The sequence below is a fragment of the Hyaena hyaena genome, unplaced genomic scaffold (assembly GCF_003009895.1).
Source record: "Hyaena hyaena isolate Hyena2069 unplaced genomic scaffold, ASM300989v1 scaffold_493, whole genome shotgun sequence".
NCBI classification, from domain to species: Eukaryota; Metazoa; Chordata; class Mammalia; order Carnivora; family Hyaenidae; genus Hyaena; species Hyaena hyaena.
In genome coordinates, this window is record NW_024081125.1 from 229,974 (window position 1) to 248,610 (window position 18,637).

Here is an 18,637-nt window from a genome sequence, read left to right on the forward strand (position 1 = left end):
TTTAACAGTCCTTTATGATTTGCCTCCTTCTCTGTTTGAAACTATTTTACTCCCTTTCCTTTCACCATGGTCCTCTGTTAAGTTTCTCAAGTTCCACATATAAGTGAAAACATATGGTATCTGTCTTTGTCTGCCTGACTTATGTCACTTTGTATAATACCCTCTAGTTCCATCCACGTTGCTGCAGATTTCATTCTTTCTCATTGTGAAGTAGTATTCCATTGTGTATATCAACCACATCTTCTTGATCCATTCGTCAGTTGGTGCACATTGAGCCTCTTTCCATGATTTGGCTATTGTTGAAAGTGCTTCTATGAACATTGGGGTCCGTGTGCCCCTATGCATCAGCACTCCTGTATCCCTTGGGTAAATTCCTAGTATTGCAATTGCTGGGTCATAGAGAAATTCTCTTTTTAATTTTTTGAGGATGCTCCACACCGTTTTCCAGAGCGGCTGCACCAGTTTGCATTCCCACCAACAGTGCAAGAGTGTTCCCATTTCTCAACATCCTCGCCGATATCTGTTATTTCCTGAGTTGTTAATTTTAGCCACTCTGACAGGCAGTTGGTATCTAGGTCTTCTAACCTGATGGACCTCCATTTCCTCATCTGTAAATTAGGAATAATCATTCTTAGCCTGTACCCCTCAGGACTGATTTCAAAGGTCACACTAGAGAGTGCATATATTTTATTTTATTTTATTCTATTTTTTTATTTTATTTTAAAAAAATGTTTATTCTTTTGGGGCACCTGGGTGGCTCAGTTGGTTTCCACTCTTGAATTTGGCTCAGGTCATGATCCCACAGTTGTGGGTTCAATCCCCATGTCAGGCTCTATGCTGACATTGGGAGCCTGCTTGGGATTCTCTTTCTGCCTCTTCTCTGTTTTCTCTCTCAAAACTAAATAAATAAACATTTAAAAAATGTCTATTATCAGGGTGCCTGGCTGGCTCAGTCAGCGAAGAGTCTGACTTCAGCTCAGGTCATGATCTCGCAGTTAGTGAGTTCAGGCGCCACGTTGAGCTGTTGCTGACAGCTCCGAGGCTAGCACCTGCTTTGAGTTCTCTTTCCCTCTCTGCCCCTCCCCACTGTGTTGTCTCTCTCTCTATCTCAAAAATAAACACTTAAAAATTATTTTAAATGTCTATTATTTTGCAAGAGAGAGAGCAAGTGCACACGAGTGGAGGGAGGAGCAGAGGGAGAGAGAGGGAGAATCCCAAGCGGGCCCCTTGCTCACCTCAGAGCCTGACTCAGGCCCCACCCGGGACGCCATCTCACAAGAGCGAGATCATGACCTGAGCAGAGATCAAGAGTCGATGCTTAACCCATTGGGCCACCCAGATGCCCCAACAGTGAATACATTTCAAAGAACAGGCCACCCGGACACTTGAGGTGGCCCTGCCTGCTTGGGGCCAAGCTCCTGTCCTTACGACAAGGCTGCCTCGCTGTCTCGCCCACCCATGAATGGGTCTGTTGGTTCTCATGAGCCAGCGAATCCTCGCCAGGGCCTTGTAACCAATTCGATTGGGTTTCTGCCACCAGAGCCCAGACTAATGTAACGACAGGCCATTCTTGGAAGTGGAAGGATGGTGTTTTCGGTGAGTGCCCTTAGCTCTTTCCCCTTCTCGGTCTTTTCCTGGACCCCAGGAACTGGGGCCAGTCCAACTGGCCTTTGCATGCGCCCCCTGTCCTCCTCAATATTGGGGGGTGGGCAGTGCCACACAGGGGGCTTGCGGAAGGCTGGGAAGAGGGCTGGGAAGAGCCCCAGCAAATCTGCTGCTCTCTCTCTGGGGTGGACGGTGTTTTCTTACACGGGCATCTCAGGCACGTGGCTGTGGGCCCAGCATTCCCCATGCTTCAGGCAGCAATTTAGCTTGTGGGTGTCTGGGGAGGGAGCGTGGGCGATGTGCTGAGGTTTGCAAGAACAGTAGAGTTCTTTTTTTTTTTAATTTTTTTTTTAATGTTTTATTTATTTCTAGGAGAGAGAGAGAAAGAGACAGCGTGAGCAGGGAAGGGTCAGAGAGAGAGGGAGTCGCAGACTGAAACAGGCTCCAGGCTCTGAGCTGGCAGTCAGCACAGAGCCCGACGCGGGGCTCGAACCCACAAACCGCGAGATCATGACCCAAGCGAAAGTCGGACGCTTAACCGACTAAGCCACCCAGGCGCCCCAAGAACAGCAGAGTTCTTGAAACCACCTCTGCCACTGACTAGCTCCGTGACCTTGAGCAAGACAACCAGTATCTCTGAGCCTCAGTTTCTTCATCTGGAAAATGGGCTTATGAGAGCAGAGCTGCTCCACTAGCGACTCCACAGGGCTGCCATGAGGATTATATGGGGAAATGCTTGAATAGCCCCTTGAGGGGTGCCAGGCTTGTAGAAAGAGCTCATGAATGTCACAGATGTAGTTCCTTACATCAGCACCCGGATTGGCTCTCCTGTATGTATGTATGTATGTATTTATCATTTTAGAAAGAGTTATGTGAGCAGAGGAGAGGGGCAGAGAGAGGGAGAATCTTGAGAAGGCTCAATGCCCAGTGCAGAGCTGAAATGGGGCTCAATCCCACCACCCTGTGATCATGACCTGAGTCGTAATAAAGTCAGATGCTCAACCAACGGAACCGCCCATGCGCCCCTCAACTGTCCTTTAAAAGCAGTTTCAAGTACCTGGTCTAAAGTGCACACCAACTCAGAATAGGTGTTATAGGGGCGCCTGGGTGGCTCAGTTGGTTGAGTGTCCAACTTTGGCTCAGGTCATGATCTTGCGGTTTGTGAGTTCGAGCCCTGCGTCAGGCTCTGTGCTGACAGCTCAGAGCCTGGAGCCTGCTTCAGATTCTGTGTCTCCATCTTTCTCTGCCCCTTCCTCACTCGTGCTCTCTCTCTCTCTTTCTCTCTCAAAAATAAAGATTAAAAAATTTTTTAAAAAAATAAGGGTTATAACCATGGTGAGGCTGCGGAGACCCACGGAGGTCTGGTGACTTCCCTAAAGTCACACAGCTGGGACGCTGCAGAGTTTGAACCTGATCTCCCTCTGGCAATGTTACAGGTGCTGGACAATGGTCCTATCGTGAATGGAATTTGTAGAAGTTGGATGTCTCTGGGCGGAGGAACATCAGGACAATAGTAGACTTATCTGGGAGACAGTTGAATCATGATTCTATGGAACCACGTGAAATTGCACATATGTGGCCATTTTGACTTAAAAGAAGTACATGTTATATGAAAACCCAGTTGGTTAGATACACGTGCCTCCCCAGCGAGTGGCTGAGGTGGCATTGATAGATTTTTTTAAATGTTTTTATTTATTTTTGGGAGAGAGAGAGAGAGAGAGCAGGGGAGGGTCAGAGAGAGAGGGAGACACAGAATCTGAAGCAGGCTCCAAGCTCTGAGCTAGCTGTCAGCACAGAGCCCAATGTGGGGCTCGAACCCATGAACTGTGAGATCATGACCTGAGCCGAAGTCGGACGCTTAACCGACTGAGCCCCCCAGGCACCCCGGCATTGCTAGATTTGCACGAGGTGGGGCAGACCTATCACAGGATGATGAGCAGATTTCTGCAAGCCCAGGGAGCTGGCTCCATCAGGCTGGGCTCTCGCAGGACTTTCCGACTGCCGTGGCCCTTCAGAGTGGCTCTGGAAGACAAGAAAGAGCCTCATGGCCCTTAGTGAGAAGGGCCACTCCCGACATGGCCACTAGCTGTGGTATCAGAGTTATCATTTCCCTTGGAAGGCTGCATGGAGGGCTATGGGGCAGGAATAAGGCGAGATGGAAAGTGTCCCCTGTCCCAGCCTAGCCGAGGGAGGACAGCCGTGGCTTGTGGGCTTCATGACCTAAGTCCTCTCCCACGACCAGGGAATCACTGTAATGACTTTCCAGAGCCATTCAGCACAACTTGGCCACGTGATTAGGAAGAAGAAGACACGGGGTAAGTGTCTTGGGCCAGTCTGAGCAGGTGATGCCGACCAAGACCTAGAGGCCCGTGTGGGTAATGTGTTTGGGGGTCCAGGGACGGAAGGACTAGGACAGAAAAACGTGTTCCCAGTCCAGCCCCACTGAAAAAGTCTCCAGGAAAATTTGGCCATAGGTTTTTGCAGAAAAGAGCCCTGAGTGGCGGGAGCCCGAGCCCAACTCGGGTGGGAAGGCAGGACGAAGGGAGCGAAACAAGTATTCTCTCTCTGCGGCTGGAGAGGCGGCAGCTCAATGCCCTTGTTGAGCAGAAGGTTCTGGAAGCAACAGGGAGGCAGCCTTGAGGTTGAGGGGCAGCAGGGTGAGGGGCTGTCATGGGGGGCACTGTGAGCACTAGTGGGTCTGGGGGAGCCTAGTCCCACTCGGGGACTCCCAGAAACACTGAAAGCCCAGAGCTTTCCACAGTGACTGGGGAAGAACCGCTAGGCAGTGCGATCCAGGCAACATTTCGCGCTGGCCCCGCATTGTGGGAACGCCCGATAAAGAGTAACATGGTGGACACGTGAAAGACGGTTGTGACCCACATTCCACACACGGCCTGGGGACAGAGAGGGAGACTCAGACAAAGGATGAAAGATGTCACACTCGAGCTCGGGCCGGATCGTTCTTTAATGTTGGTCTGGGGGAGGGGGTGCTGAACCCAGAAAGCAGCTATTATTGGGTGGGGTTCACCACCTTTCCCAGGAAGATGATATTCTTGGTGTTTCTGTCATAGATGAGGAGGCTAAAGGGCCTGTTGAACTCGACAGTGGGGGGCATCGACATGGGGATGGCTTCCAGAAACGTGGCCCCAGCCGCTTCTGTCCCTCTTTCGTCGATGGTCAGCACGGCCTTATGGAGCGCCTGCAAGGAGAGAGCACCGGGGCCTGTTCCGAGTGGGGTCGGGCTGCTGTCCCCACGCAGCCCCAGGAACGAGGCCCAAGGAGGGGAGTGTTGCCCAGAGGGGGGCGGTTCACGTGGGCCTTTCTCTGCCTGGCCTGGCCTTCCCCATCCACGGCCTCCCGCCCTGATGTCAAGCTTTCTGGGGCCCAGGACTCGATGGGCACCTTCACTGTGTCTGGTCCACACCCAGCACTGGGTTCCCAGCCAGCCGTTGAGCAAAGGTTGTGTCTTCAGTCACCTGCAACTTTCCTGAATAAATGGCATCTTTAGGCAAAATCACTCGTTCACCCAAACTCAGTGACTGGCCAATAGCTCCCAGTGTCTCAGAAGCAGGGGACAAAAGTCCTCTGAAATCCCTGAGCCCAAGCCTGTCTTTGTAAGTGTGGGTCCAGCGAGACCATGGCCGGGTGTCAGAGGGTCAATGACCCAGTGCAGAGAAGGTCCCTGAGATGTCAGAAGCACGTGGGGCCACCGCCTCCATTGTCACCTGCCCTCAATCCAGTCTCGGTGGATCCAGTGGCGCTCGTCAGGGACCTCAGTCTGCAGGGCTGCTTGTGTCCCTTTGTCCCCCACACACATCGTGACACATTCTGACCAATGGCCACCAGGGACACACTCACACACACACTCACCTCGGACAGTATCAGGTGACCTCCTTCAGTGACCCCTGAGAGGTCAGCCTCGTAGGTGAAGATCTTGGTGATGCCCAGTTTTCTCAGGACGTTTTTCAGATCGTAGGTCCCAGAGATGGACAGTTTGGGGAAATGCACATTGGCAGACCTGTGACAATGGTGTGGAACAGAGGAGTTTCACAGCATTGAGCATTTCATTTCTGGTTGTTTCTCCCCCTCAGGGGCCCTCTCTCTGGCCCCACAGGAGGGCTGGAGGTGTGCACGGGTTTATTCTATTTCTAGCACCTCCATCCCTGGGGTCAGAGGATGTAGAATCACAGAGATGGGCTTCTCCTGCAAAGTCTCAAGTACCACCTCCTGCCTCTTCCGAGCAGCCCTCCAGGAAGTTCCCTGGGAAGCACGTAGCACACTGCTCTGCAGGCCAGGTCCCCCTGAGACTGGGACTCCCCCAGAGCCTGATCTCAGGGGCATGTGGGGTGAGGGTACCGAGGGACATCTGCTCAGTGAGGGATGTGTGACCACGCGGGCTGAATGCTCAGCTCTGCTTTTCCATGGGGACAGCGTGTGGCCCCGAGCAGGGTCTGCTGGAGCGAGCTGACTGGCACTGAGGCTCCGCTTGACCCCACTGGGGTCCTGCACCGCTTTGTTCTCTTTTCTCAGCCTCTGGTGCAGGAGCCCAGGAGTGGGTGGGGGGTGGGGGGAAAGAGATATTAAAACTGCTCTTTTAATTTTAACCTTATGCTCCTTTATATCTTTAGATTCACTTACGCCTGCATACGTTTATTATGCATTCTTCTGGGTATCAGTTTTATGTATTAATTTTACCTGACTTGATTGTGTATCTGTGTTCACTTTGCATACATTTACACCTGCATGTGTATTTTTATCGTGCACATGATCAAATCTTTCACGAGGGCTCGTGCATTTTACGCACTGATTTGGAGCGCTTGCTCATGCATTACCTCACTACGGGGACCCAATCAGTCCACACAGATCTGGTGACAGAGGAGCGCAAACCTTACTCCAAGGTGTGCCTGAGTGGCCCCCTGGAGCCTCTGCTTTCCCGGCCGACCCCAGGCAGGACGTCCCTGTCCAGCCCTGGACTTCATAGGCTCTGACTCCACATCCACTGCTCCCCTTGTTAGAAGACCACCTCTCCCTTCTTGGGTCTCCCGGGGGTGTGCTGGCCCTGGGAAGGGACAGCTTCCCTGGTGGGGAAGGGAGTCCCCAAGGACAGGACTCAGGCCTCCTCGCTGCGGGCACCGCCTGTCACGGAGCCCTGCCTGTGTTTGGAACGCCGGCCCCCGCACCGCTGTGGGGCGCACGGGACGCCGTCCGCCCTCCCGCCGGACACGGCGGCTCCTGGGTTGCTCTCTGGTTTGGGAATCACCTGGTGTGTTGCTTTTCCAGGAACTTGGCCAGGACGTCCCTGCTCAGCATGGCCTCCAGCTGCTGCATTTTGCCCTGGTCGGGCAGGATGAAGAAGGCGGTGGCGTTGCCCACATAGTCCATGAGCAGCACCCAGCTGGCGAGCTTGTCGCAGTAGTGGACGTCAAACATGCCCAGGCGGCTCATCATGGGCACCTTGACCGTGGTGTCCTCATCCACGTGGAAGTCCTCCTCCGTGGTGTGCTCGGGCTCAAAGGGCTTCTCCCATTTGCCTGGAGAGAAGGGAAGTTGGGCATCAGCCGGCGGTGGGAGGAGGTTTGGACAATGTGGCGGAATAAAGAAAGCCCTGAGCCCCTCCGTGGTGTGATACTTCTCCCTGAGCCTCAGTTTCACAGTCTGTAAAATGGGGCCGCAATGAACAGTCTACTGAAAGGACATTAGAAAGAAGAATGCAGGACCGGAGCAGGATCCAGAATTTCTATATGATCGAGGCTAATGCCTGCCGGTCTGGATATGCAAAGCGAGCATTTTTACTTGTATTTCTTGCTCATGTATTTGAGGGTGGCTCGAGAGCTTCTAAATGAAAATTATTGACATTGGTCATACTCAGCACCTCCCTGTCCGAGTGTCCCTGCCCCCTGTGAACTCGTGGCTCTTACCATTCAGGAAATCACTCAACCTCCCCTTGAGTTGCCATCCCTCAGGTAGGAGGCCAGGCTGAGGTTCAAGTTCAGTTGAGCACTTGCTGTGTGAGCATGTAGTCTCCCTTGTTCTTTGTAACTTGTTCAATCTCACAGAAACCCGCCGACAAGGGTATGATTATGTGCCCGTTACAGAGAGGAAACTAGAACCTCAAAGAGGTACAGTGACTTGCTTAGAGTCAAACAGCTAATAATCAATAGAGGAAGGATTTGCACCCTGGTGTTTCTGACTCCAGAGCTGTCCCTCCCTCCACTGCACTGGAGATGACGGAAGTGTGTTCCAAGAACCCCCATTCCCTTCATCCACTCTGCTAAAACTGCCTCTTTTTTACCTCCTTCCCTGCTGGGGATTGAAATGTACAGTGAGACATTAAAGGCTCTGATAAGTCCTGCAGAGAAGATGATGATTTGACTGTCCCACCCATTAATGGCTCCCTGACCTTAGTTGATGGTGGAAATTGAATAACACAGGCAGAGACGCACTGACCTAGTCGCCCCGCCCTGCCATGGAATGTTTAAGAACTGCATGTTTCAGAATATTTTCGGGTGCGTGTTCGTGGGAGTCAGCTCAGGTGGCGGTCACAGCCTTACCTTTAAAGAAAATGTAATTCACCAGAGCAAAAACTGTGTCTTTGTCAAGGTCTTGGACCAAATCCACAATTTTCCCCTGGGTTCCCTTCTCCACGTAATTGTTGATCTGTCTCTTGGCCTCTTCGTTGTGTCCGAAGTTGATGGAGAAGGCTTCCGAGTGGTACAGGTTCTTGATGTCCTGCAGAAACTTGTCCAGAAGCTTCACGCTCTCGTTGATGAAGAGCCCGCTGCCGGTGGTCAGCTGCAGCTGGCTGTCTGGCTGGTTGAGGGTGCGGAGGAGCTGCTGGAAGCCCTGGTGAACCTCGCTCTCCGCTCTCTCGGTGAGGTTGAAGCCGAGGCCCTCCAGGATCTGGTCATGCGTGTTACCCTTGGCCCCCAGAGACAGCATCGCAAAGGCCGTAGCGATGCTTACAGGGGAGAAGAAGATGTTGGTGGTGTTGGATTCGTGGGCGACCTGGCGGTACATGCCGAAGGCGAAGTCAGCCAGGTTCGGGGCGATCTTGTGGCAGGCGGGCACCTCGTGGTGGGCATGGTCGTGCTCGGGTGCGTGTGTGTCCTGGGCTGCGTCTCCATCAGCCAGGGAGCGGGGGGCCAGGCAGCACAGGCCCACCAGCAGGAGGGCGCCCCACGCAGTGGACGATGGCATCGTCCTGCAGGCAGAGAAGGGGCCCCACGCCCACGTCAGGCCACACGGCGAGTCCCTGGCCACCCACTGACACCACGTAAAGCATGCCCAGTGCCCAGTGCCGAGCACGTTCCTACGTCCTCATCATGGAGAACAGAACAGAGGCAGAGACTGACAGTGCTCCCCACACCCCAGCCCATGTAAGCCCCGTGCGGCCTCATCTCCTGGCCCTCTTGTGATGACCTGTGACCCAGGGCATCTGACAATTGTCTATTTACAGATGAGGAGACCGAAGGCCAGAGAGGCCTAAGTCCCCTGCCCCAGGCCACAGAGCAGAGCCCAGAACCACAGAGCCGGGCAGTCTGGCTCTGGAGTCCATGCTCTTGACGGCGGCGCTGACATCTACAATGGCCCCGTGTGCAAGTGCCATGGCCCCTGTTTTACATCAGAGGAAACTGAGGCACAGCAAGCATAATGTACATGTGTGCACTTACCCAGGAAGCAGGTCCCTGTTTTACAAAAGGGGAAACTAGAGCACAATGAACCTTGGGCACACTTTCTCAGGAAATGGGCCAGATTGGGCTCAGGTACGATTGGATGTGGATTAACTCTTCTTATTAAATGGACATGCAGCTGCTGCCCAGAGCGGGTAAGATCTTACCCAATGACACACAGCCAACATGCAAGGAGACACGGGCTGTCCCACTCAGCATGCAGGGTGAGCCTCAGCCCCCAGCAGTTTTGCCTGAGCTTCAGGGCAGCCCTCAGGGGTCCGTGGCCTTGGCCACGTGACGAGGGTACTGTCCCTGAAGTCAGCTTGCCCACGCATCCTTGTCACCACCTCCATCCCAGAGCTGAGGTTGTCACTGACGCCGGCAGTAAAGATACTGATTTCTCCAGTAAATCAGAGGTTTGTGTGCTTATGTGGGGTGGGGCGGAGGGGGGGAGAGTTAAGCATTGAAAAAGCATCTCTTTTTCAGCCAGACCTGAGTTCTAAGGTGGGCTTTGTTACTACCATCTGGGTGACCAGAACAAACCACTTAGCCTCTCTGGTTTTCATGTTGCCTCGTATGGGAGAATCGGTGGAAGTACGTCCTTACACCTGGCTGAACCCTGATGGGTTCTAGTGGCTGGTAGGGGGCTGTTAGCCAGAAGCCTTCAGAGGGCAGGCAGGGGAGGGACATGTGTCCCATGGCGCTGGAGACACAAAGGGAGACAGTGAGGCTGGTGGCCCACCAGCTAGAGCGGGCTCTGCCTGGCGCCGGCCACGGTCTGCATCACGCACAGCAGCCCGGAGCCCGCCCTGCCCCTCAGAGCTCCCCCTACCCCAGACGTGGCCCCACCGCGGGCCACCAGCCTACACCCCCTCAGCACAGCCTTCTCTCTTCACAGCTGGGGAAACTGAGGTCCGAGCAGAGGAGATCGCGCTGGCAGCCACATCAGTTGGCTGTTTCTCACGTAACTAAAACCATCGTTTTAGGAAAGTACAAAAAGGCAAAGGAATCTTTGAATTTGAAAACCTGAGGGGGAAAAGCTGCAATAGGAAATGCTGGGTCTCGGAGCCTCCCCGACCTTTACAAGCTTCTTTGGAACAAAACAACAAGATACAGCCTAGCACTGGCTTCTCTCCAGCGCCCCTTTCCTGGCCTTCGTGGCTCCAAATAATCCAAACATGACAGACCGCATGTTATGCAACACATGTTTATGTTTTTCTGAAACTAGCCAATGGTTCTTGAGGTGCGAGTGTCCCTGTAGCTCTGTGTGTTCCCCTCGCCCCTCCCCCCTCCCGGCTTCTCTTTCCACTCCCCCTGGAGTTTGGCGGCCGGCGGAGGGGGTGGGGCTCCAGGCTTCCTGGAAACCCCCCATCTTTGCAGGGTTCAGAGAGCAGGAGGGGTCGGGCCTCTGCTGGGAGCGGGGGGGAGACACGAAATATACCAAGTGGCTGCTTGTCCCGGGCCTCGCTCTCCCCAGCTGCAGAAATCCAGGTGGGGGGAAATCTAAACGAGTGTCCCCTGCACTAACGCTGGATTCTCAGTTAGGTGTCTGGGTTTGGTGACACAAAATGCACTGAGACTTCCCATGCGGGCTCAGGGGAGGGGGGTGGGGGAGACTCCCTCCTCCTCTTCCGAGGGCTGCTGGTGAGGGTTGGGGGGGGGGGGGGAGGGGGGAGCTGGGGAGGGGCCGCTGCCGTGGTGAGCACAGCCATATTCGTGCGTGTAACATCGTCTACTCTGTTTTTTTTCTTTTACGGTAAAATGTCTGAGGTCCAGGGAGGTCAGGGCCTTGCCAAGGCCACCCAGCGAATCGGTGTCAAAGCTGGATCCCAGCCTGATATTCCTCTCACTTGGACGCAGCCTGAGGCAGCCACGTCCTCAGGTCTCAGACTCTGTGGGCGTCCGACCTGGGCCCCCGGAACTCTGACACTGAACTTGAGCCCTCCTGTTGGCTCCCTTTAGCCTCTCAGGTGTTCCCTCCAACTCAGGGCCTCCAAACTTCTACCTTTGCCCCTCCTTTCTGTCAAAGGCAGTGCCCTGCGTCCCCAAAGCCTGATGCTGGGGAAGGTAACGGGAGGTGCTGTGGTAGCTGGTGATGTACTCGGAGGCACACCCACCCAGCTTTCAACCTAAAGAATGAAGGTGTCATGGTGACGCTGCCGGCATCGGGAGTAGGTGGGAGCAGCCTGCCGGCAGGGGGCGAGTGAGGTGAGCCATCCCTTTGCCTAGTCAAATACTATTTCCACCCACAAGCATAAAATGAATGATCCAGAGTGACCCAGTGGGGGCCAGGCAAGCCACTGGGACATCAACCACCTGCTATAGCCTGGCCTCGTGTAAGCCCTGGTGTGGCCCCTGTGGCCAATAGCCTTGGGCAGGTGACTTCACTCCTGTGACCCCTGGCTTCCGGTCTGCAGAGAGGAGGAAAGACTCCCTTGCGTGGCAGATGTGAGGCACAAACAAGGTGACGGGTGGGTGGGCACCTGCCAGGTGTGGGGGCCCGCTCGTGCCTACGCACGGGTAGGGTTCAAGTGTAAAACCTGGCAGATCTCTCCCTGGCCATATTGCCCAGGATCAGAGGAGCAGTCCCTCTGCTCAGCAATGGGCTGCCTCTGAGTTTGGAGAATTTTAAATTTGATTCTGTGCCCAGACCCGTGCTAGCAAGCACCAGCGTCAGCATGTCACCGTCACTGTGACTGGCAGATAGCAGGTGTTCCACATGCACTGTCTCCATGTCATCTGTGTCGCCAGAGCTTACCCTACGAAGTGGGAATTATTATTAGCCCCATTTTAGAGATGGAGAAAGTGAGTTCACGGAGGTTTAATAACTCACTGAGAGCCATAGACCTAGCTGCCTATGGATCTGGGGTTTCAGCTTAACTAGGCATTTTGATTCCAGAACTTGGCATTCGATCCTTCTTTGAGTACAAAGCTGCAGCCAGACAGCCAGAAGCAGGACATCTGTGAGGGGGTCAGGCTAAAGGAAGAGGGGGGGCATCGCTTGTGGTCAAGATCAGAGGCTGTGAGGCCACAAGGCTTGAGTTCAGTTTGATATCAACTGTGTGATCTTGGGCAACTTACTTAACCTCTCTGACTCTCTGTTTCCGGGAGATGACAAGCATGCATTTCCTCATAGAGCTATTGTGCAAATTAAACACGTACAGTGTGCCAAAAAATGCCTGACACACGGTCGGTTGTCAGGGAACCTCGGCCGTTATTGATATGTTATAGATCATTCGAAACACAATGTGGGGGGCTGGCAGCCTTGGCCGTCTTTGTAGCCTCCATCTCCAAAAGCCAACGACCGAAAAACTGTATCCTTCCCATGCTCCGGGGATCAAGGCTGGAGGGGAGGGGTGAAGGGGAGGAGGGCAAAGGGTGTCTCTGGTTTGTCCATGTGGACAGAGAGGTTGAGCATGGTCCAAGGTCACCCAGCGTCAAAGAGGCCTCAAGGCCAGCCCAGGCGCCCCGTTCCCCAGCTGGCGCCTGAGCCGCGAGGCAGCTATGTTGGCGGGGGGAAGAGGTTTGGGAACATGAGCTCTGGAGCGAGGCAGCCTCAGTTTGAATCCTGGATGGTGTGCCATTGAGGGCAAGTTATAAACTTCTCTGTTCTCGATGTCCTTATCTGTGAAATGGGAATAACCTCAGTAACCACCTCAAAAGGCTGCTGTGAGGTGAGGTCTAAAGTCCTGACTGCATGTAAGGGGCCCAGCAGCTGCCTGGCTACCGCGAGGACTCGGGGACACAGCTCAAAGCCCCGAGGACGGTGCGTTTCCCACGGTTTTGCATCTTGCACCACGAACGAGGGCGCCCAGAGGCCCACGGAGCGGGAACTCTGGGCTCTGGTCCTGCCTGAGGCCCCTATGTGGGCCTGGGCTCCCTGCTGTCCCTCTCTGTGCCTTATCTTTCTCATCCGTAGAAGGGGGGAGAAGATATGCACCCCAGCATAGGGAAGGCGGTGGGGGGTGCCTGGAGGCGACCACCCACGGGTCGGACACAAGAGCTCTGCCAACGCAAGCATGCCCCCTCCTGAGGTCTCTATGTACGTGCCGCTCGCAGAGGGCCCGGGTACTGCGGGGGGCCTGGGCAGGGGCGCAAGCCGAAAAAGAGCTCCAGGGCTGCTGTGCCTATGCTGACGGGGGTCCAGCCCCAGCCGGTTCCATCCTCCCTGCATTCCCGGGGCCTGCCTGGCAGCGCGGGCACCCAGAGACCTTCCCAGTGGAACGCGTACTTACGGTTTACTGTCCCAGGCCGGGGCTGGTGACCAAGGCTGAGGAGACCGAGCCCTGTCGTGGTTCGTATTTAAGCAGTGGACCCAGAGGGACGACGGGGGAGGCTCCTGGTGAATATTAACTAAGGTCACCCCAGTTATCGGAGGAGCAAACAGGGGCTAAGTCCATAGGCCAGTTCTGAGCCCACTCGCACTGCCCGTATGTGCTCTGTCTAGACAGCCCGCAGCCCTCTCTGTTCCCTATACCAAAGGGAGTCATTGTACCCAGCTCATAAACCACAGCGTCCTGCATCCCGGCAGGGGGGGGGGGGGGGGGGGGGAGCGATGGCATGAATCAGACACTCTTTGGGACAGCATTACTTTGGTGGCCTGCCCTCCCGCTGGGGATTCTCAGTGGCTGCCCTGCTGGTAGCAAGGAGCCACCTTGAAATGCCTTCTGCTGAAGGCGCACTGCTGCATTGGGCGTGGGCGGGCAAGCTGAAAGCCCATTTGGCAGACAGGGAAACTGAGGTTGAGGTGGAGAGGCTGCTCACAGTCACCAAGCTAGCCCCAGATACAAAAACTCCCTCGATTTCCCTGAGGAGACAACGGGCCATAGCCCATGGTGACACAGCCACTTTGGGCTGCCATGGGTGGCCAGCGGCACGGGCCAGTTGGCAAATCTGTAAAGAAGGGCTGTGCTGCCTCAGGCAAGCTGCTTCACCTCTCTGAACCAGGAGGCGCTTTAGTCTGCATCATAGGGGTTTGGAAGTCCTGCTTCGGAGAGGGGTTGTGGCGGGGGGGACGTACGTGATGGCTTCTGTAAAGTGCCCAGGACGCAGCAGGCTCTTCCGTTTGGTCCACGCAGCCCCTCTGCTCAGCCCTGCTCTCCAAGCTTCTCCAGGCAGGACGGGGCTTAGTTGTCGGCCAGCCTCAGCCTGTTACTGTTTCCACTGGGTGTGGCTCCCAGCGGAGGAATGTGGTGCACATGCTGCTTGGATTTTCCTGGGCTGTGGCCCTGTTCTGGGGCTATTAAAGGCTCCAGGAGTTCCGCTGGGGGTGGAGGTGTTGGTACAGGGTTGAGGCTGGGAGAGTCTCACTTGACCGTGATCCCTTTAAGAACCGAAGGCACACCCCACTCCCCTCTGTGCGCCCTGACAGCTGCCTGGGGCAGGACGGGCGCCCTACAGATATGTGTTGAAGGGGCGGATGAGTGGGTGAGAGCGTTTCTGTCCCTCCTATCGTTCGTTCCTCTGGTCCCGAGTGTGGGAGTCTGCCAGGTGGATGAGTGGCAGTTTCCTCTGCGACACAGGTGCAGAGCCGGGAACCCAGCTCCCCCATTCATGGACTGTGAGATCTCAGAGCAGCTGTTTAACGTCCCCGGGCCTCCGTTTCCCCACCTGTAAACTGAAGATGGCAACAGTGCCCACCTCGTTGGGCTGCTGTGAGGGCTCAACGCAGCAGTTCAAGGTTAGCTCAGAGCCCAGCGTCGGGTGTGCCCTTTGTGAGGTTGCCCTACCCCACGCCAGTGGCTCTCCCTGGTGTCGCTGTGGGGGAGGGAGGCATTCCAGGAATATCCCCCTCAGGCTGCTCCCACACAGGGCTCTCAGGGGCGCTCTGAGGGGAGTACTTGTCTTTGGTGCTCTGAACAAGAGCGGAATGAGCTCAGAGAGGGGAGAAGGCCCCACTCCCCTTCTCACCCCTAGTACCATGATATGGCTTCAGGGTCCCTCCCCACGGAGGCTCTACACCCCCTCACAGCTTGGAGAGCTGGGCAGTCATTGAGGCCAGGCCTGACCTCCATACCTCCCGGGCATCCCTTCCTCTTCCCATGCCTCAGTTTCTCCATCTGTACAATGGCCTCCTTCCCACCCCAGCTGCTCCCCCCCTCCCCACAGTGGATGGGCAACACCAAGTGTGCCAAGCCTTCCATGCTCTTGCCAAGCTCGGCCCCCTCAGCCCGGTGGCGCTGGGGCTGGTGGGAGGGACCACCCCATGCCCCCTCTACCTGGGATCCTCGTGCTGTGGTGGCCTCCACACCTCCTGTGACAGCCCGGCCTCCTCTGCCGCCTTCTCTGAGACTCCGTGTGCGCCCTGAGCAGAGCACGGTCTCTGCCAGCCGTGGAGAAAGGAGGCTCTGGGTGTCAGAGGCAGCAGGTCTGGGAGGGGCGGGGAACTGAGACAGGAAGCCGCCTTGCACAAAGCTGTGGGTAGCCAGGCGGGTGCTAGTCACCTGCTGTTCTGGCTGTGAGTCCGGCCTGTGGGGCCCCGACGAGTCACCCAGTTCCTCTGAGTGTCTGTAAGAGGGAGGGTCGCCCTGGGCTCAGAGGGTTAATGCAGATAACGGGGTCACCCTCCCGGCCCAGGGCCTGGCACCAGCGTCTTGGTGGGTTTCCAGGGCCAGCCATGGAGGGAAGGACTGAGCCACCTGAGAAATGTCCACGGAGGGCCCCACGGAAGCCGAGAAGGGTCTGTGTGTGCAGAGGTGTGTGTCCCGGACTCTGGCTGCAGGCAGAAGGGATGCCTGACATCCCAGTGGGGACCGGGCTGTTTGCAGGGGAGCATGGGAGGGGCTCTGGGGCCCTGTCCCGTCTGAATCGGGACTCCATGCTCAGTGGAGACTGAGCTGGGATAGAATCCTGGTTGCAGAGGGGGCACCAAAGTGACCATTCTCGAGGACAGTGGCCCAGGAACCAAGAGCCATGGCGGGGTAAGCCTTGTCTACCTGGTTACTTCTGGAATTGTTGACTGTGGCCGCCTCTGAGCTGATTCTCCAGGGGTGAGCGCATCCTAGGAAGATCCATAGGCTGGTTTAAATAAGAAGCTTCTGGGGTCCCCCTCCCCCTCCCTGCCAGGCCCTGTCTAGAGGTGGGAGGAGTCTGAGAGCTGAATCCCGGGGTCTGCAGTGGAAAGGGAGTGAGGGGGAAGGTGTCGGAGGGGTCCTGGGCCAAGTAGATCAAGCCGGTCAGGAGAGGAAAGGTGACCTCCAGGGGCATTTCGGGGCCATTTCCTGGGGAGTGTGGGGGCCAGTGTGCCCACTGCCCCGTGCAACACATGGAACGTTTCACCACTTGACCTCCCAGTGTCTCGGTTCCCTCATCCCTAATAGGCAAGATAAGAGGTATCACTTGTACCAGGATTGTGAAGAGCCAATGGGATGAATGCATGTAAGACTCAGGGCAGCCTTGGGACAAATGGGCCCTAAGTGGGCACCAACAGCCACGTGATCTCTGTAGGTGTGTCCTAGGCCTGGGGGTCCATTCAGATGGGTCCCGGAGGGCTGAGCAGGAGAAAGATGTGGGGAGCGGTTCTCTTGGTCCAGGCATGCCTCCTTTGGGATTCAAGCTTCTGCGGATCCCACAATCCCCTCTCCTGGGCCCTGCGCTCATTTTGCTTCTCAGAGGCAAAGAACCGGGGCCAAGTCGGGTGTGGGGTGGTTGGACCAGTTGACTGGGTTGCAGGAGATGACTTCATCTCCTCTCCAAGCCTCAGTTTCCTCACCTGTGAAATGGGGATAGTGAGAGTCTTTTTTCTCAGATAGCAGTTGTGAGGCTCAAGGGAGCGGCTGCTTGTGGGGTGTTTTACCCCAGGCCCGCTCTTGAATGTGACTGACACCCATGTCTACCTTCTCCCAGCCCATTCCCTTTAGCAGCATTGGTCGGATGCTCCTGGCCTTCTCTCCCAGGACACGAGTTACGTTTACGCTATGACTTTGCCTCCTGTTGGCACCTTGCAAATCATCCAACTTGCAACCCCCTACCGGACCCCCTTCCTTCCTGTACATGACCTCTGGGCCTGCTTCCTGTGTGTGGTTTGACTCTTACTTTTTCTGGAAATGCTTGGCTTCTTCACAGCTTTCCCTTCTCGTCCTTACTCGGAGAAAAAGAAGGTAAATGCATGCGTTTTAAGTGTGTCCTATTAATAGAATTAATAGAAGGCATAGAGCACACGTCTATAGCTTTATCCTCTACATGTTAAAACTAAGAAAGCCAATATTTTTAGTGTCACTAACCCTTCGTCTCTTGAACTGATGGGCCATCTTGATCATTATGGCCTTTTGGCTTTTAGGAGACGCAGCCTATTTTCCTATGGCACTATTTCCTTTAGGATGGTCCAATTGCACATTTTGGCCAATGGGCTCCTCTTAAAATTTTCTCTTTTCTCCTTTGAGCGATCCTAAGTGAGCTTCAGGAAGCATGCGCCCGTATTCCAGCAAGGACAGGGTGATCCAGGGCCATCGTCATCTTCTCTCGCCCCTAGACACGGTGCCAGCAGCCCTCTCTGGGGGAGGACGGGAACAGGTGTGCAAGGGTCGTCCCAGGAGCCCAGCGAGCGCTGGATGTGCAGCGCCCACTCCTGCAAGGGGAGGGGGGGACCCTGAAGGACTTTGGGACTTGTTTTTCAGATTCGAGCCCTGCGTGGGCGGCTCAGATAAAGAGGGCAATTAGGGATCTTTGAACTTACCCAACTCTGACCTTGGGGGGAAATGGTGCGATCCACTGCGTTGTCTTCGTTCCTGTTGACTTTAAACATTTGTTTGCTTGGTTTGAAGGAGCCTTTTGCTGCTCTCGTTTTGGGAGACAAAGCCCCAGACTGACTCCAGCGTGTGGCTGTCACCACGTGCGTCGTGGCCGATACTTCTCAAGCACTTACTATCTGCTGGGCTCTGTTTTATTTATTTATAATTTTTTTAAAGTTTATTTATTCACCTTGAGCACGGGTGGGGTGGAGGGGCACAGAGAGAGAGAGAGAGAGAGAGAGAGAGAGAGAGAGAGAGACGGAATCCCAAGCAAAGCCCGATTCAGGGCTTGAACTCACAAACCGTGAGATCATGACCTGAACAGAAACCAAGAGCGTGATGCTGGGCTCTGTTTTAATCCTGTGCGGTGGGTAGCATTTGTATCCCCTTAGTACAGATGAGGAAACTGAGGCACAGAGAGTGACCCTGATGCTGACAATATGGCCAGTCTCCCTCCTTCTCCCTCCCCCATCCTTCCCTTTCTTTCTCTAGCTCTAATCATCATATTTGGTCATCGTCTTTAATCCTCCCCATGTATTAATGTATCCGTCATTTATTCATTCACTCACTCAATATCATGTCTTGATCACCTACTGGCTCAGAGTTTGCAAAGGGGAAAGGTGTGCTCCCCAC

At 55.0% G+C, this 18,637-nt stretch overlaps 1 protein-coding gene across 3 annotated transcripts; it reads right to left on the reverse strand.

Moving 5' to 3' along the window:
* Positions 1 to 4,551: 4,551 nt before the first annotated feature.
* Positions 4,552 to 15,648, reverse strand: LOC120246917 (alpha-1-antitrypsin-like). 3 transcript variants are annotated; one of them, XM_039254572.1, is made up of 5 exons: positions 15,494 to 15,648; positions 8,157 to 8,806; positions 6,866 to 7,136; positions 5,476 to 5,623; positions 4,552 to 4,804 (listed from the first exon to the last, which is right to left on the reverse strand). In XM_039254572.1, exons 2-5 carry the CDS (start codon positions 8,800 to 8,802, stop codon positions 4,616 to 4,618), a joined length of 1,254 nt encoding a protein of 417 aa, XP_039110503.1. In that variant the 5' UTR covers positions 8,803 to 8,806; positions 15,494 to 15,648; the 3' UTR covers positions 4,552 to 4,615. The 3 variants fall into 3 exon arrangements, with proteins under 3 accessions (XP_039110503.1, XP_039110506.1, XP_039110504.1); XM_039254575.1 differs by lacking the exon at positions 15,494 to 15,648 and adding an exon at positions 14,296 to 14,864; XM_039254573.1 differs by lacking the exon at positions 15,494 to 15,648 and adding an exon at positions 13,511 to 13,731.
* Between the last annotated feature and the right edge of the window lie 2,989 nt (positions 15,649 to 18,637).